Source organism: Vitis vinifera, chromosome 13 (genome assembly GCF_030704535.1).
Source record: "Vitis vinifera cultivar Pinot Noir 40024 chromosome 13, ASM3070453v1".
Classification (NCBI taxonomy): Eukaryota; Viridiplantae; Streptophyta; class Magnoliopsida; order Vitales; family Vitaceae; genus Vitis; species Vitis vinifera.
The window spans coordinates 24,290,652-24,310,921 of NC_081817.1; the positions used below are offsets into that span (position 1 = coordinate 24,290,652).

General features: G+C 31.8%; 2 protein-coding genes and 1 pseudogene across 2 annotated transcripts; 2 read left to right on the forward strand and 1 right to left on the reverse strand.

Moving 5' to 3' along the window:
• Window positions 1-1,791: 1,791 nt before the first annotated feature.
• LOC109123747 (putative disease resistance RPP13-like protein 1) lies at window positions 1,792-3,906 on the forward strand. Its single transcript, XM_059741529.1, has 2 exons — window positions 1,792-2,174; window positions 3,762-3,906. The coding sequence occupies exons 1-2, from the start codon at window positions 1,863-1,865 to the stop codon at window positions 3,900-3,902; spliced, it is 453 nt and encodes a 150-aa protein (XP_059597512.1). The 5' UTR covers window positions 1,792-1,862; the 3' UTR covers window positions 3,903-3,906.
• LOC109123749 (putative disease resistance protein At3g14460) lies at window positions 3,906-7,211 on the forward strand. Its single transcript, XM_059741528.1, has 2 exons — window positions 3,906-5,851; window positions 6,953-7,211. The coding sequence occupies exon 1, from the start codon at window positions 4,041-4,043 to the stop codon at window positions 5,826-5,828; it is 1,788 nt and encodes a 595-aa protein (XP_059597511.1). The 5' UTR covers window positions 3,906-4,040; the 3' UTR covers window positions 5,829-5,851; window positions 6,953-7,211.
• On the reverse strand, window positions 7,102-16,542 carry LOC109123748 (uncharacterized; annotated as a pseudogene).
• Window positions 16,543-20,270: the final 3,728 nt, after the last annotated feature.

Consider the following 20,270-nt stretch of genomic DNA (forward strand, 5'->3'; position numbering starts at 1 on the left):
ATTATTATTATTATTTGAGCTTGGAAAAAAAAATGGGAGGGAGTGGTCTTGGTGGGTGGTAATAAAATAAGGAAGTTTAGGATAAGATTCTCCTCGGAATGATTGAATTAAACCAAGGAAGAAAGGACAAGTGATTGGGCAATCTTCTAGCCGAATTTATTAATGGATGAGGTTGGGTTTAGGGGAGTCCCAAGCCCTAATTTCTTCTCACAAGTGAATGCTACCAAGAACCAAGAGATGGTTTTCCTTTTTGATTGTTGAGTAAACTTGATAGGTTTTTTCTACTGTGTAGACTGTAATTTTAATTCCATTGTGTTTCCACCATCAACACAATTGCTTCCTAGTTATAATTTCAATGGAGTCATGAAGTATGGTTTATTGGAGGTTGAAGATTCATGGCCATATCTAAAATGGATGAGCTTCAACATGTGCCATATGATGACTTCTTTACCAGTTGGTAGCATAAAAATCAGGGGAATTCTAGGACATATGGCACTTCAAACAGAGTGCAACTCAGAGGATGTCAGTGCTGAGCTTTTATGATTGTGATCCCTCAAGGAAAATCAAAGATAAATTGCTATGTAAAAACTGTGAGCTCATTTTTAATTTTCACTTTCTGCCTTCACGACTTCATTATTAAAAAACATTTTCTTTTATTTTAAATAAGGCATACCTGTCCACTACCAATAACGCAAAATTTCCTGTACATCCTGTTTGGTCACTCACCATTACCAATAAGAGCAACTCCATATTGATACCAACAAGTGGGAGAATATTTTATTAAACGCCTCACAACCGACGAATTGGTGAACTCCAAAAAGCTAAACTAAGTCAAGTTGCTCAAAAAAAAAAAATAAATAAATAAAATTTATTAAATTGATTTCATATAAAATCAAAAATTTCAATTGTGATATTCCACATTGGATATGAAAGAAAGTTATTATGATTATATATGTATAAACTCCTCTTAATAATGTAGATACGTTTTAAAGTCATGAGGACTCCTTTAGATTTAGAGTAAACAATATCTACAAAATTGATAACATATTATAAAAAATGGTATTAGAGTTTATTTTCAACCTGTAATTCTGTGGGACACAACAAGAACATTGTATCTATATTGGAAGGTGCTTGTGATATCCCATATGGGATAGGGAACACTACAAAGAAAAATATATATGGTAACATTTATGAGAACCCCTTTGAGCCAAGAGCGGACAATATCTATATAATTGGGAGTGGGTCGTTACATCAATTTTGTTTAAATTGATGAAAATTGAACTAATCATATACATCTTTACATCTTTTTTCGTACATATTTTTTTTGTTCAATTTGTGACCTAATACACTATCATACTGTTCCTTACTACTGAAAAATTAAGAAAGTAAGATTGCATATGGGGCTTTAATATATTTATTGGTGTGAGTTAGCGACTAATAAATTTTAGTTGAAATTGGGTGAAATGAGTTGGATGTAAACAAATTTTTGTCCAAATAATCAATTTTAAATAATTTCATTTTTTTTTTTCCGGGAAGCGAAGCAGTCTGTATGTTTTTCCTCTTTTTAAAAGTAATGTGGCCGGCAAGATTCTTAATGTAGATGGGAAAAGGGTAGCTATTCCCTTCTAATACAAAAATTTGCAAACACATCAAAAAATTCACCGGAGATTCCTTATAAGAGAAAGCGCCACTTGCTCAAAACATGAATAGCACAGCATGTGGTCCACTATTAAACTATTAATAAAAGAGGAATTGCAGGAATTGTGTAATTAAATGTATTAAATCACTACAACAACAATCTTACAATCTGTGGAAACTTTCCCTTCTCCTATCTCTTTTGCTCTCCCCCATTTACTGAAAGTATGTTTGTGGCTGAGGCAGTTGGATCTTCCTTCCTTGGTGTGTTGATTGACAAGTTGATCGCCTTCCCCCTATTAGAGTACGCTCGCCGGAAAATAGTTGACAGAACACTCGAAGACTGGAGGAAGACGTTGACCCATATTGAAGCAGTGGTGGATGATGCTGAGAACAAGCAGATCAGGGAGAAAGCAGTGAAAGTTTGGCTGGATGACCTCAAATCTTTGGCTTATGACATTGAAGATGTGGTGGATGAGTTTGATACTAAAGCCAGGCAAAGGAGTTTGACAGAAGGCTCTCAAGCCAGCACAAGTAAGGTACGCAAGCTCATCCCAACTTTTGGTGCTTTGGATCCTAGAGCTATGTCCTTTAACAAAAAGATGGGTGAAAAAATAAACAAAATCACAAGGTAGTTAGATGCGATTGCCAAACGGAGACTTGACGTTCATCTGAGGGAGGGTGTTGGAGGGGTGTCGTTTGGAATTGAAGAAAGGCTACCGACTACTTCTTTAGTAGATGAGTCTCGTATTCATGGTAGGGATGCTGACAAGGAGAAGATCATTGAATTGATGCTGTCAGATGAAGCAACCCAGGTCGATAAAGTTTCTATCATTTCCATAGTCGGCATGGGCGGGATTGGCAAGACAACCCTCGCTCAGATCATCTACAATGACGGCAGGGTGGAGAATCGTTTTGAAAAGAGAGTTTGGGTTTGTGTTTCGGATGATTTTGATGTTGTAGGGATAACTAAAGCAATTCTCGAGTCCATCACAAAATGTCCATGTGAATTTAAAACCTTGGAATCGCTTCAAGAAAAATTGAAGAATGAAATGAAGGAGAAAAGATTTTTCCTTGTTCTAGATGACGTATGGAACGAGAATCTCAACCACTGGGATGTCCTACAAGCTCCTTTTTATGTCGGAGCACAAGGCAGCGTGGTCTTAGTAACAACTCGCAATGAAAATGTGGCCTCAATTATGCGAACAAGGCCTTCTTATCAGCTTGGTCAACTAACTGATGAACAATGTTGGTTATTGTTCTCACAGCAGGCCTTCAAAAATCTAAATTCAGATGCATGCCAAAACTTGGAATCGATTGGTAGGAAGATAGCAAAAAAATGCAAAGGTTTGCCTTTGGCAGTGAAGACTCTTGCAGGTTTATTACGCTCTAAACAAGATAACACTGCTTGGAATGAAGTGTTAAACAATGAAATATGGGATTTGCCAAATGAGCGAAATAGTATTCTTCCTGCTTTGAATTTGAGTTATTATTATCTCCCTACAACATTGAAGCGATGTTTTGCGTATTGTTCCATATTCCCCAAGGACTATGTGTTTGAAAGAGAGAAGTTAGTATTGTTATGGATGGCTGAAGGCTTCTTAGATGGCTCCAAAAGAGGGGAAACTGTAGAAGAGTTCGGTAGCATATGTTTCGATAATCTATTGTCAAGGTCGTTCTTTCAACAATACCATGACAATGATTCTCAATTTGTGATGCATGATCTGATTCATGATTTGGCACAATTTATATCAGAAAAATTTTGTTTTAGATTGGAGGTTCAACAGCAAAATCAAATTTCTAAGGAGATTCGACATTCTTCGTATATTTGGCAATATTTCAAAGTCTTCAAGGAAGTTAAATCATTTCTTGACATCTATAGTCTACGGACCTTGCTAGCACTGGCTCCTTATTCTGATCCATTTCCTAATTTCTATTTAAGCAAGGAGGTCTCACATTGTTTGTTGTCAACATTGAGGTGTTTGCGGGTTTTGTCTTTGACTTACTATGACATTGAAGAATTGCCCCACTCAATTGAAAATTTGAAACACCTACGCTATCTTGACCTCTCTCATACTCCAATTAGAACACTACCTGGATCAATAACTACTCTTTTCAACTTGCAGACGTTGATACTATCAGAGTGTAGATATCTTGTTGATTTGCCAACAAAAATGGGAAGACTAATCAACTTACGTCATCTCAAAATCGATGGGACTGAGCTAGAAAGGATGCCAAGGGAAATGAGTAGAATGAAAAATCTTTGAACTTTGACTACTTTTGTTGTCGGTAAGCATACAGGATCAAGAGTTGGGGAATTGAGGGACCTTTCACACCTTAGTGGTACACTTGCCATTTTGAAGTTGCAGAATGTGGTGGATGCTAGGGATGCCTTGAAGAGTAATATGAAGGGTAAGGAGTGCCTTGACAAGTTAAGATTGGATTGGGAAGATGATAATGCAATTGCCGGTGATTCACAGGATGCAGCAAGTGTGCTGGAAAAGCTGCAACCTCATAGCAACCTGAAAGAACTCTCCATTGGATGCTACTATGGTGCAAAATTTCCAAGCTGGTTAGGGGAACCTTCATTCATCAACATGGTGCGTCTACAATTCTCTAACTGTAAAAGTTGTGCATCCTTGCCACCGCTTGGACAGCTACCGTCTCTCCAGAACCTCTCCATTGTGAAGAATGATGTTCTGCAAAAGGTGGGGCAGGAGTTTTATGGGAATGGGCCTTCTTCATTTAAGCCATTTGGAAGCCTGCATACTCTGGTGTTCAAGGAGATATCAGTGTGGGAGGAATGGGATTGTTTTGGAGTCGAAGGGGGGGAGTTCCCTAGTCTCAATGAGCTCCGTATTGAGAGTTGTCCAAAGCTGAAAGGGGATTTGCCCAAGCACCTTCCTGTTTTAACAAGTCTGGTAATTTTAGAATGTGGGCAATTGGTGTGTCAGCTTCCAGAGGCACCCTCCATTCAGAAACTGAATTTAAAAGAATGTGATGAGGTAGTGTTGAGAAGTGTTGTCCACCTGCCTTCAATAACTGAGTTGGAAGTGAGTGATATTTGTTCCATACAAGTGGAATTGCCAGCGATTTTGCTTAAGCTCACATCCCTCCGGAAGTTGGTTATCAAGGAATGTCAGAGTCTTTCCTCTCTTCCAGAGATGGGGCTGCCCCCCATGCTTGAAACCCTTCGAATAGAAAAGTGCCGCATTCTAGAGACCCTACCAGAGAGAATGACTCAAAATAATATCAGTCTCCAGAGCCTGTACATAGAAGATTGTGATTCTCTTGCGTCTTTGCCCATCATCTCTTCATTGAAATCACTTGAAATCAGGCAGTGTGGGAAAGTAAAGTTACCCCTTCCTGAGGAGACCACGCACAACTACTACCCTTGGCTTACCTATTTATGTATGTATAAAAGTTGTGATTCTCTCACGTCCTTTCCATTAGCCTTCTTCACAAAGCTTAAGACACTTCATATCTGGAATTGTGAAAATCTGGAGTCCTTTTACATTCCAGATGGACTTCGCAACATGGATCTCACATCTCTCCGAAGGATACAGATCTGGGATTGCCCGAATCTGGTGTCTTTTCCACAAGGAGGATTGCCAGCTTCCAACCTGAGATCCCTTTGGATCTGCAGTTGCATGAAGCTTAAGTCACTGCCCCAACGGATGCACACCCTCCTTACATCGCTTGACGAGTTGTGGATAAGTGAATGTCCAGAAATTGTTTCATTTCCGGAAGGGGGTTTGCCGACTAATCTATCTTCACTTCATATATCGGACTGCTACAAGCTTATGGAATCTCGGAAGGAATGGGGCTTACAAACGCTTCCCTCCCTTAGATATTTGATTATCAGTGGAGGTATAGAAGAAGAGTTGGAGTCATTTTCCGAGGAGTGGCTGCTGCCCTCCACTCTCTTCTCTCTCGAGATTCGTAGTTTTCCATATCTGAAATCCCTGGACAATCTGGGGCTTCAAAACCTCACATCTCTGGGACGTTTCGAGATTGGTAAGTGCGTTAAGTTAAAGTCCTTTCCGAAACAGGGGCTGCCCTCCTCCCTCTCTGTTCTCGAGATTTATAGATGTCCTGTGCTGAGAAAACGGTGCCCAAGGGATAAAGGGAAAGAATGGCGCAAGATTGCTCATATCCCCCGCATAGAAATGGATGGCGAAGTCATGGAGTGATGAGGATGCCAAGTTTGAATCAGGTACTTGAGTTGAGTCTAAAATTTGAAGAATTTAAGTGTTGAATTAGAGAGAGATTTGAGGGCATATTTATTATTTATAGAAATTGGAATGATATAAAATTTATTTATTTAAAAGTTGATAAAGAAACATATACTTATTAGTAGAAAGTGAGTATATCCCACCTTAAAACACCTATCAATATAAACTATAAATTCAAGTCTAATATACACCATAAATACCATAACACTATGATTTATTTAATTTTAGTGAGAATGAATCATCACGCATCCATTATGATCTTGTAATTTTAGAGATTACATAGAGACAAGTAACTTTGGGTATGTTTGGAAGTTGTTTTAAAAAAAAGAAATAAAGAAAATTTATTTTTAAGGACCAAAAAAAACATGAAAACATGTAGAAAACAAAAAATGTGGTGTATTTTTAAAACATATTTAATTATTTTCACTTGTTTTTTAAAAAATGGCTTAAAAAATAAAACACTACAAATAAAATTTATTTTTCAAAAATGTTTTAAAAATATTTTAAATTCTCAAATATACTTTTATTCTATAAAATATTATACAATATTTTTTAAAAACAATTCTCAAAAACTATTTTCAAAAATATTTTCCAAGCAAATTTATGTTGTTTTTTGAAACAAAATTATGTTGGGAACTTAAAATGTTCGTCACCTATTTTTATGTTTTTAAAATTAAATTTTATTTGTAGTGCTTTATTTTTAATCATTTTTCAAACTAATACATTTGAAAACTTATAAAAATAATTTAAAAAAAAAGAACAAAAATATAAACAACTGAAATAGGTTCTTAGAAAAATACCATGGTTTCTATTTAAATTTTTTTTTGTTTTGTTTTTTAGAATAGAAAAATTATTTTCTACAAAAATGCTAACAAATTTTATTTTTTTTTGTTTTTTTTTTGTTTTGGTTCTTAAGATTAGAGAGTTGTTGTTAAAAATAGATTCCAAACATACCCTTTATTTCTTGCATACTTTGATATGTTCTTTTATCTATAAGTTTCCAATACTTAAAACTTATATGCTTTGCTTTTATGTAGACTTTTATTGGTATTGACACTAAGAGGTTCAACAATGGTCTGCAGAAAATGAATGGAATTGGAATTGGATCTCGATCTACACCTCTGTTCCGGAAAATCACAATCTATGCTCACCTGTTCATCACCTGCTGAGAATAATCCCAAATTTTCTTGTAAGTATGAACATGGCTCTTGGTATTATTTCGATCTATCACTTGATCAATAGTATTGTGTGTAAAAAGAGTAACTGAGGTGAATGTACATTTGGAAGGATAACATTTGTTACTTACAACCCAATTGCAATTTGCATGTTCTCAACTTCCTATCTATGTTGCCTTTTGTAAAGCAATGAGTAGCACAATAAAAATGGGAGATACAAGAAAAATAATATATGGGAGAGCTTGGCCAAGTTCAACTTCAACTTCAACTTCATTGTCCTTTAGAGAGTAATCTGCTTTATCTTCAATAAATGCTTCAAAAAAATTCTGGTAGCCTGTGTTCTTTGAAGGAAGTTGACTTGTAACCTTCATCATTTCCATGGCCTACCAAAAATGAAAGCAACGCAGAAGAATAAGCATGATGAAATTAGTCAACTTCAAAATGTCAATGACAAATTATTGGGACAAAGCAGGATATATGCAACATATTTTTGAGTCTTCCAAATCAAGCAACACATCCCATTTAGCTTATGAACTATATTCCTTTTCTGTTTTTTTCCATTTACTTCAAGAGTAGTTCAAACCTATGTAAAAAGTACACCCTCCAATGCAACGTTTTTCACTTGTCTGATACAAAAATGTGTGCATTTTTTTTTTACTTTTCTTTGTTACTATAAGTTCAAAATTTTTTTTTGACTCCTGAGCCTTGAGGCCATACAAACAGGCACTACATTATTTTGTGCAGTCCCTGCTTAGTTACCTGGAATCCGAACATGAACTGTATGGCTTTCTTGCTCACTAGGGCATTTGGGTGAGTCTGAAGCCTCTCATACATAACTCGAGCCTCATCTGGCTTGTCAACCATTGCATCTATTTCGTATCCTTCCAATAACTAGACAACAGAAATTTAATATTACTTAGCAGTTTTCAATTTCTAGTCAAGAGGCCCCAATTCTAAAACAAACTCAATTCAACATGTGAAATCTAAAATAATTTGACAGAATCAAATGTTCATGAATTACTTGAGTACTGTAGATCAGGACAGTGATTCAATGATTATTTGCAAACTTCCCAAATTATCTAGGACAACAAATGTTCATAATAGTATCACATTTGTTCTTCCTTTCCTATGAGTTAGACCCAATATCTTTCTCCAACTCTAAACAGCACATAAACACATGGCTTGAAATTGTTTCATTCCAAATTTATCTCAATCCATGCAATTCTAGCACATAACACAAACTTGCCTACTTGTTAGACCCTGAAAATGAGAACACTCATATCTAGACAAATGTTGCCCAAAGGGTTGATCTGGAACAAGAATCTTGTCTTTCTAACATTACATGTAAGATAAAGTGTTGATAACTAAACAATTCATTCTGTCATCTAGTTGAAATAAAAGGGTCAATGTGGTTAGAATTTTCGTATTCCAAGTAACCAGAGATATTGTGTTGATCTTTATGAGTAGCTATACCTGATAATGCCCATAGACTTCTCATCAGGCATGAGCAATTTATGAGCAGCTCAGTTCATTTGCAATCCTAAACAAAATGAGGCCAAATGTTGTACTAAACAAAAGGTGTACAAGCATTCAAATTGAATCAATCCATTATGTTCTTGATAGCATTTGAACCTGCATGTTGGTAACTGGCCAAGAGGATTCACCATAGCCCCTACGTGGATAGAAATGAGTTGATCAATTGAAATCCTAAATTGCCTTTATCATAAACAGGAGCTAAAACAAAAGTCTTACATTCATCAAAAGACAATCTACTTGTTTCAAATTCTATGTAAAAGAACAATGGACTTGTTAAGTCAAGGAAAAAAAAATACCCGCTGAGTGAATCTAGACAAATAGACCACTGCAAAGCAGCTAATCCATGAAGTTCACTCTACACAAAAAACAAACATATGAAATGAAATAAATAAAAGAGCAAAAATCTTGTGTAATTATTCTCTACACTAAAGAAAAATTTGTATAATAACAACCCCATCAAGTACTACACACCTAATGTAAACTTAACTAAATCCACCCTAGGGGCGATTGGAGAAAGTCTGAAAAGACTACTTAGGTGCAATGGTGCAGAGAAATTTGAAGCTCTTGGAAGTAGATTTAAGGACCGGGGATTTTTAATAAAAACAATGGTTATAACAGTAAAACTACTGGCCACTCGTGGCCACCTGTTTGCTGCTTTCATTGTCCAACTGGAATGGAACATACAGGTGTTGGATTAGCCTGGGTTTTTTGAATTACCAAAATTATAAATGCAATGCTTCAACATTCTACCTGCACATATGCAAACAGAACAAAGGTGTTGGATTAATCTGGTCACACATAAGAGCACTTGGGTTTTGTAGTCACACTTCCATGACATGAATCACAAAAACTTGCGATACTGGGTGTTCCCATGAAGTGATACATTGTATCAGCTCCTGGTGCAGTGACAAATAAACAAGTTTACATGGCCAAGATAAAGTTTAACACAGAAAAGAAGTAGAAAACCCCTTGAAGCATTTTCATATTGTCTCTTTTTTTAATAGCAAGAAGCTCAAATTGTATAAACAGCCAGTTTACATTCCTTCCAGAAAATACCTGAAATGCCAACTTATCCATGACTTTCTCATAATAAGGCAATGCTTCCTTGAGTTTTCCAATATTCATCAAGGAGTCACCATCTTTCAATGCCTACATATAGAAACACTTATGTTATGCTGCCAAACAGACATACAACACACAAATTGTTGACTTTGCTTTTCCTTTTTCTTTTTCTTTTTTTTACTTTTTTTTTGTTAGATTGGAACATTGACTCAGCAAAAATTTATAACTCGGAGTAGAAGAATAAAAAAAAATCTCTTCCAAGATTAGGTACAGGCACCTTTTATCTAATATTTTCTATGTTGTGTTTAATCCATGATGAATGGTAGGAGAAGTTAAAAGCAAAGTTCAATTTTGAGTTTGATTTTTCTTCTATGTTTTATGTAAAGAAGGTAGTACTTTGATTGAATCAAACCTGGTCACATTCAGACTTTAGCTTTGGATCGATATTTAATCCAATCTTAGTTTTGTATGTAGCAAGTAACTATCTAGTGTGTGCTTCTTTAGCAGCTTTGTCATTCGCAATTTCAATATCACCATCTTAGACTCTCCAACCAATTCTTTTCTTTTTTTCCTTTTATTCTTCTACTTATTTATCTTTAACATTGATAGAGAAGTGATGTGTTACATTTGTTACAAGGTTTGAAAATTTGTTATGTTTTTTCACATCTTAGACAAAAATTTGTTATGTTTGAAAATTTGTTACATTTGTTACATTTATTTTTCACAAAAATAAATAGTCTTCGTTGTCCACATATATATGATGCATCGATGCTGATGGATGATGTTTTTGTCTCTTTTGGCCTTAGTATCTTTTCTTAACCTAGTTATATATGGATTAAGTTCCATTGTTGCCTTATCAGAAAATAATACATGATCACGTACATGAATTAACTAATATGGTTAGTATTACTGACAGGACAGTTCTGATAAAAACAATTTACAAAGAAAAAGGTAAAAGTTTCATTTCTTTCTCACCATATCAGAAAATAATACATGATCTTGTACATGAATTAACTACTATGGTAGTATCACTGACAGGACAGTTTTGATAAAAGCGATTTACAAAGAAAAAGGTTAAAGCCTCCTCCTAAGGGACAAGCAGAGACTAACTTTCAGATGTTTCTTTACTTTATTCTTCTCTTTTCTTTCTCTAGCTCCAATCTTTTTTCCCAAAGTGTTGGCACTAACTTGGGCTTGCTGCACTCAATTTAGATGATTAGTTTGCTTCTGTAGTTGGAAACTTTGGCAGTCCAATTTTGTTTCCAACCCTGGTCATATTCATTTCATCCAATCAGTAGCTCAATATTAAACCAAATCCGCCAACAGGCCCCACCCCCTCCAATCAGTAGCTTAATCCTAGAAACAAAATCAGCAACATGAACCAAGATGCATCAATTTCTCAAGTAAAATGTAGAAACAGAAAATATCATACTGTTTTTGAGATGTTGCTGGGTCTAGGAAAAACCCCCCATGTAGAAACCTTCAGCTTGTACAAATCCGAGTTATCATCTTGGGTTGGCTTGGGATTTGAAGAAGTTGTATCCTCAAACTTGCTGGTGTCCTCAACAATCAACTCCACCTCGGGCAAGTCCCCTTCTGGAAAGGGGTCTGAGACTGGAACCAACCCAGCCAGCAGTCCCCTGTCTGTCTTCTTATCAAAAAAGTTGAGTTCTTTATAGATGTAATTCCAGTTGGTTGTTAAATATGTAGGAAAGTATAAGAAATTAATTATTCATGGATGTGGGGAACCAAAAAATTACAGAAATATGCATACAACTAAGTTATACAGGCTCAGTGATTTCTGCATACAACTGAGTTATACAGCTAGCTCATTGAAATCACTGGTAGGAGAAAATAATTGTAACACTATTGCCAATTTAATTTATTATTATCCATTATAAGTTTTTCGTTTATCTCAAAATTATTGAATAATAAAAAAGAAGTGCAGAAGCTACAATAATACGTACAGATGGGTACGTCCACTACCATACCACCAAAGCTACAAAATTACCATGTTGGAGTGATCAAGTTTCAAAACTCAACCAATTTCTTCGATTTCAATATCTACTAAGTATGGAGAGTGAAATATCATAATCGACAAGTCATAATCCTACAACATCATTCAATATGTAGTTTTAAAAAATGTGGAGTGAAAATATATAAATGAATAAAAATAAAAAGATTGTAAAAATAAATATGGCTTCTTATGAGATTACTATATTAACCTTAAGAAAGGTGAAAATATAGAGGAGATTTTTGTAATTTAGAGTGGGTCCGTGGGTGGGTGACAAAGTTGACTAACCTGGAAAATAATTGAAGTAATGGGATCATTTGCATTCTGAAAAATTCTGGATTGATCAGGAACAGTAGCATGAAGAAGGCAGACCATTGATTGCCATTGGTTTAGACTCATTGAATCCCCTATGTACATAATCTTCTTCCCCTTGAATCTCCTCAAGAAATCTTGTCCATCAAATCTGCAATTTCATCATCTCCACCATGTAACCAGTAGCCAAATATAATGACAATATATCATGTAAACTTTATAAAATTATTTAACTTGTTCAGAAGGCCTAGCTTATTACTAAACAAATTAGAAAAAAAATATTTTTTTTAACTTTATTTTCTTGGAAAAATATTAAATTTCAAAAGCTTGAAAAAAAAAATCAAATTCTAAGTCACGAAAATTGCCTTTAAATTTTTACCTTGTCTTAGTCTAGTTTGTAAATTTTTCTTAAAGTAATATTAATTTTAAATGGATGGGAAAAAAACACCTATATATGTTAGCATTTTCTAGAGGTGGCAATTCATGTTGATGGTTCATGTTGATATCGTGTCAAAGCCTAGGTATTATACTACATAACTCAACCCAAACCCAATATGAATAATAATCATATTAAAAACCTAAACAAAAAAAACTATCTAATTATTAAACAAATAACACATCGTCTAATCCATTTAACCTATTTAATTATCAAATTGAGTTACACCAACCAAATCTATTTATTTAAAAACAAATTTAAAATTAATCTATTTATATATTTCTACATGATTAATGTTTCAACCAACATGTTTAAAACTCAATTAATCTATTTATTTAAAAACTAAATTAAAATTAATCTATTTATATATTTTTATATAATTAATATTTCTATCAATATGTTTATAACTCAATTAATCTATTTATTTAAAAACAAATTTAAAATTACTTATTTATTAAACATGTTATGTAGGTCAACATGAATTTAACTCAAACTCATTTATATTCTAACCAAATCCATAAAAAGTGTGTTAAGTTAGTGTGGTGTTGACAAATAGTGTTAAACTTTACAACTCCACACATTTAATTTCCATTAGAAATGGATTAAAAAGGGGAAAAAAAACCTTCAAATGACAAGCCATGAACATTAAATGAAATTTAAGCTTTAAATGTATGAGTGTCTACCTCACAAATCAAAGAATTCAACACTTGTTTCAACCTCTCAACTAAGATAAGTGATATGCATTTTGCTTATACAGAGAGTATTTCCAAAGTTGATGATTCAAATAAGGAAAGAAAAAAAGAAAAAATAATAAAAAAATAAAAAAATTAAATTAATAAATTAATTTTGTATATTTGTCCAAACTTTTTCATTTATTTTTTCTCTACAAAAATTAAATAATTTAAAAATAATAATTTTTTAAATAATTTTAATTTTATATATATTGTTATCCATGCTATAACAAAGAATTTTTTTTTCTTTAATATTTTCCGACACCAAACAAATAGAATATTATAATGTTACTCAAAATAAAATGAATTACTAAGTATCAAATCAATAATGTTGCAACTATTTTTATTCAACTTAGCAATTATAACAACTTTTGAAAACGGAAAATGATTGTAGACCGCAATGTCCCCATACCTAGCCGTTGCAAAAGCATTAGGATCAAGATGTCTCTATATTTTTTTTTTTTTCATTTTTTCCATATTTCATTTTTTTTTTTTAAATTTAGTTTTCAACTCCAAGAAATCTTGTCATCAAAACTTTTCTAAGTCAAGCCATACCCACTACTATTTATTGTACCTAAGAAAACTCTCTATTCAAAACTCAACTCTTAATTTCAATTAATAATTATTTCTTGCTTTAAAATGAATAATTTTATTTTTATTTTTTTAATAATTTGAGACAAATTTTTTTTGAAATACTATGTATATTAGAGGCATTAATTTTGGAGATACTATGTATTCTTTTGTTTGATTGGGTTAAAGAATCTAAATTATTTTTAAGATATTTTTCCAATATATTATATAATATACCTAAAATAAAATAATAAATAAATATTAAATCAAAACATTATAAAGAAAAGCTCTATGATACTAAACGTGGTCTTGGAAGTTTCCAACCTGATTTATCTATCTTATATATGACATGTTTTTTTTAATTAAAATATGAAAATTAAATAAATAAATAAATTTCTCAAATAAAAAGAAAATAATCACACACCAATGTCGGTTTTCTTTTTTAATTTTTTTTTTCTTCTGCTAAACGTAAAAATTGAATACCTTTCATAACATGCAATTGATGTTATCACCCCTGAACCCTGAACGCAGCAACACCCACCAGAATGCAGGACCACCCCTGAACCCCAAGCCCCATCTCTGTTTGTTTCCCGAGAAATATTCAGACAGGGTTACAAGGAAGAGGTGCGTATATATAAATCTACATATAGAAAGAGAGGGAATCTGTGGGGGTGTTGGGAAAATTAAGAGCTTGATTACGTTATCTGCACTTTCAAACATTTTAATTGTAAATTTCCTTCCTTTATAGTTTTCTGTCTTTTTCTTTCATTATTTGTCTGTTACAATTATGGTTTTACATATATGGGATTTTTTTAATCTTCTATATTTCACATGAAGCACATGACAAACAACTCATTTGGAGAAGTTGATTTTTTCAAAAATTTTCTTGTTGACCTTCTCTTGGTGGTAGATTTTTCTCACAATCCTAACAAAAGAATAGTAAAGAATAAGTAGGTGTTTGGTAAATAACCTTAATAACTTAAAAGTGACACAATAACTTAATTTAAGTTATTAAGAACTCATTTGATAGTGATTTTAAGAAGTGCTTTTAATATTTGTAATACTTGAAAAAATTTATCATTCAAGTGTTAAAAATACTAGAAACGTTTTCTAAAATCACTCACAAATTCACACTAAGTAAATTAAGCATATTTGATAAAATAACTTAATGATATGATATAAAGTAAAAAATAACTTTAAGTAATAAATAAAAGCAGTTAACTTATTTTTTAAATTTTCATTTTACATTTTTACATCGTTTGCCCTAATTACCTTTACTATTCAACGACCTCTATTGTTACTCAACCTCTTTTGTTATAATTATAATTTATGAGGATAAATATATCAATTTAATAAATTAAAGTAAATTTTAAGTTAATTTTATCAAACAACTTTAATACTTAAAAGTAAAAATTAAGTGGTAAGTTTTAAGTTAATAACTTAAGTATTATTTAACTTAAAGTCAATTTAAGTTATTAAGAAATAAATATTAAATTTTATCGAACACTCCCTAAATGAGTGTTTGATAAACCAACTTTATAACTTAAATTAACTTAATAACTTAATTTAAGTCGTTAAATAAATTAAGTATGTTTGGTAAAACAAACTTAATGACATGACTTAAAATTAAAAGCAACATTAAGTAATAAGTAAAAATAATAATTAACTTATTTTAAACTTCATATCTTTATTTTACCTTTTTATCCTCATCTGCCCTAATTACCTTCACGATCCCTTTTGCTACTCTATGGCCTCTATTATTATTTGACCTTCTTTGCTCTAGTTATAATTGATGAAATAAATATATTAATTTGATGATTTAAAATAAATTTTAAATTAATTTTATCAAATAACTTTAATAGTTAAAGTAAAAATTAAGTAATAAGTTTTAAGTTAATAACTTAAGTATAATTTAACTTAAAATCAACCTAAGTCATTAAGTAATAAATATTAAGTTTTATGTTTAATAAACCAACTTAATAATTTAAATTGACTTAATAACTAAATTTAAGTCATTAAGTAAATTAAATATATTTAATAAAAAAACTAAATTATAACACATAAAGTAAAAAACTTAATGATATTACTTTAAGTAATAAGTAAAAACAATTAACTTATTTTTAAGTTCATATATTTATTTTACATTTTTATCATCTTTTACCGTGATTAGCCTACATAATCATGCAATATAGTGCCAAAAAAAGTAAGACTAAGGTTGTGTTTGTTTTTTAGCTTAATAGAAAAAACCAAATATTTTAGCTTTTTCTATTCAGCTAAAAGTAACTCATTGACATCAACCAATATCATTAAACTAAACTTATTGATAATAAGTTCACTTTAATTATGTTAGTTAGTATCAATAAGGTAATTTTAGCTGAATAGAAAAAGCTAAAATATTTGGCTTTTTCTATTCAGCCAAAAAACAAACACCACCTAAGTCAGAATTCAAAGCCCAAAACTAAACAATAATAGCTCAAGGCAATAATGCAAACCCAAAGTGAATCTAAAGACTAAACCCAAAGTAATATATGAAATTCAGATCAAATAAATTCAATTAGGCTCGAGCCCAAATCAAAAGCAAGCCTACAAGGACATCTAACAATACAAGCCCAAATGAAAATATAATAAACTAAAGCCCAATAAGCCCAAATTATAAAAAACCAAGTCCAATGCCCAAATGGAATAAGCCCAATATCTAGGCCCACTCATGGATCAAATTAATCAAGCCCAAAGAAACAAAGCCCAGAAACATGCATTGTAGGAATCAATGAGACTTACCCATGTCTCTTGAAGAGCCGAAAATGAGGAAAAGGTAGCCAAGGGAGAATGATGCCATGTCAGAGATGGGTGGCACAATGGACGAAGATGGTGATCAATGGTGAGAAGATGGAGTGGCAACCATGGGCAGTGGTAGTGAGAGGAGCGACGACATTGTGGATGGAGATAGAGGTGATGGCACGAGGGTTTCCATGGAGCTTAGGGTGTGGCCATGGTGTTACAGCTGGTTATAGTGTGGCGTGGCTAATGGTGGTGAGTGGAGAAGGTGGTATTACGGGCAACCCATGACTACTGTGTGGAGACAGAGGAATGGCAACGACTAGTGGGTTGGTAATAGGGGAAAGGAAAGAAGAGAGGGAGGGACGGAGAGAGAGAGAGAGGCGGCATGACTGACAATGGCTATAGGTTGTAGGACAATGCAGTATTGTCGATGGTAGATGGCGGGGACAGGTGGCAGAGGATGCTGCCGGAGATGGAGGTGGCGCCAGCTGTGGAAGGGAGGAAAATAAAGGAAAGAAAGGCAAAGGAAAAAAGAAGAAAAAAGAAAAAAAGAACAAGAGAGGGAAAGAAGAAAGGGTTGGTTGTAAGGTGAAAAAACGAAAAAGAAAAGTAGAATGCTCTCTTAGATTTTTTATTTTTTTTATTTTTTAATGGGTAGGGGATGAGACTAAAAAGTAAAAACTGAAGGGCTAGAATTTAATTTTCCTAATGGATATGAATATGGGCCCTAAAAGTATGCTGAAAACTCAAATGCAATGGACTTTAAAATAAAAATAAAAGTGGGTGGGTTCGAAATTCTTAACAAAAGGGACTAGAACAAATTATGAGGTTTACTACCATATCAATGGAAAAACATTAAAGATATTGTATTTGTGTGTAAAATGCATAGTTTGAGAAGCTTAACTCGTGATATGTTCGGGATATTTGCGTACAATTTAATTACTTTAACCTATAATTGTGCTAATTATCTCTTTTAGAATTAATGTTGGAAGTTGGTAAGATTTTATGCAAAATTGAAGTATTCTATAACTTTCACATTAATCTAAAACATGGAAAACAAGATTAAGGCTTAATTACAAGTATTTGAATAAGACAAGTTCAGAGATTGATCAACAATTTGATACTAAGAGCACATTTTGATATTTGGGGATGAAACAAGAAAGAATTTTTGATATGGAATGCAATAAATAAGGATGTATCAATTTGATGAAGCCAGGCAAATTTCGATTTCTCAATTGTATTAGTTTAGATACTTCTATACCGAGACTATATTCATAGTTTTGGACAATGATTTTATCGGATTCACATTTCAATATACTAGGATACAAGTAGGTTGGTATTTCTTGGTGGTGGTTGGTATCGAAGAAAAGCTCGACAAAGAAACAAACTCACTAGAATCTTGAGAATAATAATTTGATGTGCAAAATCATATTTTGATATGAGAACTATTGTATCGCACACTATCACCTGGTATTGACTTCAATTAAGAAACCACTAGAAGATTGGATGATTAATTTTGATATACGATATGATGTCAATACATGATAACATCAAGGTTCTTTTATTGCAATGCATTAGAATGTATCATTTTTACTAATTGAATACTGATACGAGAACAAAATGCATATTTTATATCACAGTTAATATCAATATTTTTAGGAAGTATCAAAACTTGTTCATGAACCGTGATCATAGGGATCAAAATTGAAGATTTAGTTGTTAGATTTTTTTATGATTAATATTGAGTTCTTCACAAGTTGTGATTGGGCTAGAGAGTAATCAATTGCCTATAAATGGCTTGCTATCTAGTCATTTGAAGGGAGTTAGGGAAGTTACATAGAGAGATACATAGTTTTAGAGATTTGGATTTTAGATATCAGAGAAAGTTCTTTTGTAATTTCCTTTCACATATAAAAAAAGCAAACATAAAAAGTTCCAACAGTGTCTTGAGCATTGACCAACATTGTTTAAATGGGATCTCCAAAGTAAGTAATTAATTGAGTAGTTGATCTAGATGTCTTCACTAAAACCTAAACATAGCATATTTACAAGGAACATCATCACTTGGAAGTTCAAAATGTTAGGCTATGTTGGTTACTAGAAAATTTAGGCTATGTTTGATTCCCAGAAAGTATTAAGGAAAGAAAAAAAAATGTTAAGGAAAATGATTTTCTCATATTTGATTTTCTTATGAAAAATAGGAAAGAAAGTTAAATATAATTAAAATTATGAAGAGATTTGTATATTTTTAAATTATTTAATCTTTATATAGAAGAGTTAAATAAATAAATAAATAAAAATTTGAAGTAGTATATAAAAATAATTTATTTACTTTAAATCCATTTTTTATTTTCCTTAACTATTTTTTTTTCTTTTTACTTTTCCTCTTTATTTTCTTTCCATTACATTTTCCCTCAAACTTTCCAGAAACCAAACACGGCTTTAAAGAAAGCTGTAAAAGAAAAAATAGAGAAGAAAAAAAAATAAAAAATAGATGTAAAGTCAACAAACTATTTTTATATACTATTTCAAACTCATTTCGCTTAATTTAACTTTTCAATATAAAGATTAGATAATTTAAAAGCATATACATTTCTACATAGTTTTAATTATATTTAATTTTTTTTCATAATACAACAAAATATAAGAAAATTATTTTTCTTAACAAATTTTTTTTTCTTTCTCGTGCTTTTTAGGAACTAAACATAACTTTAAAGTTTGAATTATTTATTCTAAGTGGGTATAAGACTTAAAGAGATGCAAAAATTCTAGCATGTTCAATTTAAAATAGATGAAATCATCCCTAATTTGTAAAACCTTCACTTTTTTCTTTCACCCTGAAAAATACTCATTTTAGATAAAAATGCTCTTACTTTTTTCTTGCAAAAATAATCTTTTCTTTTAAAACATATGTAAATAATCAAAATATTAAAGGATATCCATGTCGAAAATGAGTTACTCTTCAAGTTCAAAAATGGAAAATGTTAGATTTACAAATTTGACATCTTTTCATCATTTTAATCAATTAATTCAAAAAATAAAAAGGGATCATTTTGTTCAGTGTGTTACAACTCTCAAAGCATCTTGAACACTCTTAAAACATCTTGAAAGACATCTATTTTTGCTATTTCTCTATGAACTATAGTGATAGCTCTAGATGAGGGCATACTCAATTTTCATTTTTATTTTAAATCTGATTTTGTAGTTGCCTTTTCTATTAATCTTTCTAAAATGTAGATTATGTTATTACCACTCATGAATCTAACATTATTTATCCATTTCCTTTCATAAATTATTTCTTCCTTTAATTCTTATTATTATTTTTTTAGATAGGTTGAATTAAATCGTGACTACTATATCCACTTTGTGACGAATGTGTTTTCATTTATAGGAATCCAAGGGTTATCTCCTAGATATTGGATACACTTCCCATTTTTCTATTTTTCTTCAAAAATCACTTTTAAAAAAAAATCAAAAGTTTCTTTAAATATTCTTAATATTGTTTGACCGTTATTCTTTGAAAATATTTGTAGAAACAAAGTGAAATAAAAACTATTTTTAGATAACAAATAGAAGTTATTTTCATCAATTTTTTAAAAATAAAATGAAAACATAGAGAATTAAAAAAAACCATAAAAAACCAAATAAAATTAAACATGATATCAACCTCTTTCATTCTTCCGATCTAATATCAATACAAAAAATCTTCAAATATTATTATTATTTTTTAAATTACACATATTTTTCTAAATCTTTTTTTAAAAAATATTTCTAATGTCAAACATC